Below are 4,864 nucleotides of genomic sequence, written 5' to 3'. Positions count from 1 at the left end.
CGACTCCTCTCTCTCAGAGTCATTCTCTGATGAACTATCAGTGGCCGCTGCATCCATTTATTCAGACATAACAGTTTGTAAAAGACAATAAAAACAAAATCAAATTGCAGCAAGTTAAATCAATGCACAACCAATTAGAGTCAGCATTTTTCCCAGAGGGAAAATGCACTGACTGAAGACAGCAGGAAACATGTTTACCGTGTGAACGTCTCTTTTGTTCCAGCTTTTCCTTGGTCATTGGCTTTTTGGCCCGAATCGCTGACATCTCTCCTGGAAAACATCAGTGGAAATCATGTCAGTTTCACCCAATCCAACCTATCAACCAATCCATAAGCGATAACTGTTGGAAAAACTCAAAATGCAGGTTTATAACAGCTGTGCCATTCAAGCCTATTGAATATGGTATGAGAGGGACGGCTACAGCCACCCAAACCCTACAGATACAGCCATGTATTGAGAGGGGAAAGCACAATACCATGCTGAAATGAAGGCAGACTCCATCCTAACCTTTTTCACACCACTGTACAATCCAAACTGAACCGTTCTGTGCTGGCATGGTTGGAAATACACTAACTGATGAAGACAGAACAGATCTGGACCAGCACAGTACGGCCAGAATACTTATGGCACCGACAGAGATGGTCGCCTCGCTTCGCGTTCTTAGGAAACTATGCAGTATTTTGTTTTTTAATGTGTTATTTCTTACATTGATACCCCAGGAAATCTTAAGTTTTATTACATACAGCCGGGAAGAACTACTGGATATAAGAGCAACGTCAACTTACCAACATTACGTCCAGGAATATGACTTTCCCAAAGCGGATCCTCTGTTTCGACTACCACCCAGGGCAATGCATCAGATCCCAGCCGGCGACCCAAAACAACGGCGCCACAGAAGGGGCAGATGGCGCGGTCTTCTGGTCAGGCTCTGTAGACGGGCACATCGCCCACATCTCACGAGTATACTACTCGCCAATGTCCAATCTCTTGACATCAAGGTAGACTAAATTCGAGCAAGGGTTGCCTTCCAGAGAGACATCAGAGATAGTAACATTCTCTGTTTCACGGAAACATGGCTCACTCGGGATACGTTATCAGAGTACGTAGTCACCCGGTTTCTTCACGCATCTCAGAAACAAACATCTCTCTGGTAAGAAGAAGGGCGGGGGTGTATGCCTTATGATTAATAATTCGGGGTGTGATCATAACAACATACAGGAAACTCAAGTCCTTTTACTCACCTGACCTAGAATTCCTCACAATCAAATGCCGGCCGCATTATCTACCTAGAGAAATCTCTTCGATTATAATCACAGCCGTGTATATCCCCCCCAAGAAGATACCTCGACGGCCCTGAAAGAACTTCATTGGACTCTATGTAAACTGGAAACCACATATCCTGAGGCTGCTTTTATTGTAGATGGGGATTTTAGCGAGGCTAATCTGAAAACAAGCTCCCTAAATTTTATCAGCATATGGAATGCGTGACCCGGGCTGGCATGATTCTGGTTCATTGCTACTCTAACTTCTGCGACGTATACAAAGCCCTCCCTCGCCCTCCTTTCGCAAATCTGACCACGACTCCATTTTGTTACTCCCAGCCTATAGACAGAAACTAAAACAGGAAACGCCTGTGCTCAGGTCTGTTCAACGCTGGTCCGACCAATCTGATTCCACGCTTCAAGATTGCATTGGTCACGTGGACTGGGATCGAGTTTATTTGAAAGTGCATCAGTGATGTTGTACCCACGGTGACTATTAAAACCTTCCCCAACCAGAAACCGTGGATTGATGGCAGCATTCGCGCAAAACTGAAAGCGCGAACCACTGCTTTTAATCATGGCAAGGCGACCGGAAACATGACCGAACACAAACAGTGTAGCTATTCCCTAGGCAAGGCAATCAAACAAGCTAAGCGTCAGTATAGAGACAGAGTAGAGTCGCAATTCAACGGCTCAGACACGAGACGTATGTAGCAGGGTCTACAGTCAATCACGGATTACAAAAAGAAAACCAGCCCCGTTGCGGACACCGATGTCTTGCTCCCAGACAAACTAAACAACTTCTTTGCTTGCTTTGAGGACAATACAGTACCACTGACACGGCCCGCTACCAAAACATGCGGGCTCTCCTTCACTGCAGCCAACGTGAGTAAAACATTTAAACGTGTTAACCCTCACAAGGCTGCTGGCCCAGACGGCATTCCTAGCCGCGTCCTCAGAGCATGCGCAGACCAGCTGGCTGGTGTGTTTACGGACATATTCAATCAATCCTTATCCCAGCCTGCTGTGCCCACATGCTTCAAGAAGGCCACCATTGTTCATGTTCCCAAGAAAGCTAAGGTAACTGAGCTAAATGACTATTGCCCCATAGCACTCACCTCCGTCATCATGAAGTGCTTTGAGAGACTAGTCAAGGACCATATCACCTCCACCCTACCTGACACCTAGACCCACTCGAATTTGCTTACCGCACCAATAGGTCCACAGACAATGCAATCGCAATCACACTGCCCTAACCCATCTGGACAAGAGGAATACCTATGTAAGAATGTTGTTCATCGATTACAGCTCAGCATTTAACACCATAGTACCCTCCAAACTCGTCATTAAGCTCGAGACCCACCGCCCTGTGCAACTGGGACCTCGACTTCCTGACGGGCCACCCCCAGGCGGTGAGGGTAGGAAACATCTCCACCCCGCTGATCTTCAACACTGGGTCCCCACAAGGGTGCGTTCTCAGCCCTCTCCTGTACTCCCTGTTCACCCATGACTGCGTGGCCATGCACTCCTCCAACTCAATCATCAAGTTTGCAGACGACACTACAGTGGTAGGCTTGATTACCAACAACGATGAGACGGCCTACAGGGAGGAGGTGAGGGCCCTCGGAGTGTGGTGTCAGGAAAATAACCTCACACTCAACATCAACAAAACAACCTCAGGAGGCTGAAGAAATTTGGCTTGTCACCAAAAACACTCACAAACTTTTACAGATGCACAATCGAGAGCATCCTGTCAGGCTGTATCACCGCCTGGTACGGCAACTGCTCCGCCCACACCGTAAGGCACTCCTGAGGGTAGTGAGGTCTGCACAACGCATCACCGGGGCAAACTACCTGCCCTCATGGACAACTACACCACCCGATGTCACAGAAAGGCCAAAAAGACCATCAAGGACAACAACCACCCGAGCCACTGCCTGTTCACCCCACTATCATCCAGAAGGCGAGGTCAGTACAGGTGCATCAAAGCTGAGACTGAAAAACAGCTTCTATCTCAAGGCCATCAGACTTGCACTGACTGAAGGCAGCAGGAAACATGCTTACCGTGTGAGTCTCTCCTTTGCCCCAGCTTTCCCTTGGTCATTGGCTTTTTGACCCGAATCACTGACATCTCTCCTGGAAAACATCAGTGGAAAACATGTCATTTTCAAACAGGACATTGTAATTAAGAATAGGTCCATGTGTATGTAAAGTATAGACATACCTGTCAGATTTTCTTCATAAAAATTGCCTTCCTCTGATGATCCTGGGACATAACCATCTTCACTGTTGTCAAAGCTGGTTATTGAGTCATCAGTCTTGTATCCAAGCATAGCTTTGGTCAACTGTATTGAAGAAAAAAATTATATTGGATAACTAGACAGATGACAAAGTATTTGGACACCGGCACATTTTGATTAGTTACGACTGTGCTCCTCTACTTGTTTATGTTATAATACTATGAATATGGGATGAAAGTGCAGACTTGCCCATCTTTGATTTACAAAGCTGATTCACAAGAACTTACAGTATGTGCTGGTGTTGAATGACACTTTAACTTACGTATATACTGTCTGTTCTGATCAACGGTGGTGCATCATCCAACACATTGACTATCGACCCAGAAGTACTGGCAGCCTCAGAGGTACTGGCAGCCTCAGAGGTACTGGCAGCCTCAGAGGTACTGGCAGCCTCAGAGGTACTGGCAGCCTCAGAGGTACTGGCAGCCTCGGTGTCTGACATCTAAGGATACAATAAAATGATATTAGTCATGTGCAAATTAGGCAATAGGATATGATAACGATTCAACCATCCCCAGTATCCTCATTCTAAACAACTGACAAACCTGCGCTTCGGGATTTATCTTTTCCTTTTCAAATCTGGCCTCACAAGTTGAACTATGCTTCTTTAGATTTTCCATGCGCCTTCTTAGCCTCTGCAGTGCCTTTGTAAAGGAAGACAAAAAGAATAGTTGAGACTTAATAGAATGACAAGATTGCTCGGCACACAACAGGGGATGGGCTGGGGGACACCAATGACTGTTATCATTGACTAATAGAGGTCCAACAAACATCTATTACAATTTCTGTTTTTTAAAACTACTTTCAAGGTAAAAAAGCAAGTATAAGCATAACATAAGCACATTATGCAAGTTCCTGCATGCAATCAGTATGATTGGTTTGGCTAAAGCAAGGCAAGCGTACTCTAAATACTAGGCAAATCAGAAAACATACCGCATTGGTTACTTTGTAGCTTCCTGGACTCTTATCTTCCATTATGTTTTAGATCTTAAAAAATGTGTGTAAGAAATAGGGATTTGGTTAAAGAATCTGCCAATATATGTATGTATTGTATGTATGTATTTTTCAAGACAGTGAATTGTCACAGTCCTACCAAAATGGACACTTTCCACAACCCTTATTCTTGTTGTGGTGTTTCACTCTTTTATGTGCAAAAAAAAGAAGAACTAGGAACCCCACCACGCCCCTCCCCCCACCCAAACTAATGTCCATGGTTTTCAATAAAAAAAATCTGGTCACTTATTTCTTAATTAGTTTAACATATTTCTTTTCATATTTCTTTTCATCTGAATTATTTCAATG

General features: G+C 45.0%; 1 protein-coding gene across 1 annotated transcript in view; it reads right to left on the bottom strand.

The window, feature by feature from the left end:
• Positions 1 to 4,524, bottom strand: part of LOC120045779 (vesicle transport through interaction with t-SNAREs homolog 1A-like) — a 166,034-nt gene extending 161,510 nt beyond the window's left edge. The window contains exons 1-7 of the mRNA XM_038990709.1: positions 4,496 to 4,524; positions 4,108 to 4,206; positions 3,825 to 4,004; positions 3,487 to 3,607; positions 3,327 to 3,398; positions 199 to 270; positions 1 to 47 (exon numbers count right to left, since the gene is read on the bottom strand). The exon at positions 1 to 47 is cut by the window's left edge and continues 60 nt beyond it. Of these exons, the coding sequence (XP_038846637.1) occupies positions 1 to 47; positions 199 to 270; positions 3,327 to 3,398; positions 3,487 to 3,607; positions 3,825 to 4,004; positions 4,108 to 4,182 (567 nt within the window). The 5' untranslated portion in view covers positions 4,183 to 4,206; positions 4,496 to 4,524. The remainder of the gene's footprint in view (positions 48 to 198; positions 271 to 3,326; positions 3,399 to 3,486; positions 3,608 to 3,824; positions 4,005 to 4,107; positions 4,207 to 4,495) is intronic.
• Positions 4,525 to 4,864: the final 340 nt, after the last annotated feature.

Source organism: Salvelinus namaycush, chromosome 4, assembly GCF_016432855.1.
Source record: "Salvelinus namaycush isolate Seneca chromosome 4, SaNama_1.0, whole genome shotgun sequence".
Classification (NCBI taxonomy): domain Eukaryota; kingdom Metazoa; phylum Chordata; class Actinopteri; order Salmoniformes; family Salmonidae; genus Salvelinus; species Salvelinus namaycush.
The sequence above is the reverse complement of the archived record's forward strand: the minus strand, read 5'-3'. Positions and strand labels throughout refer to the sequence as shown.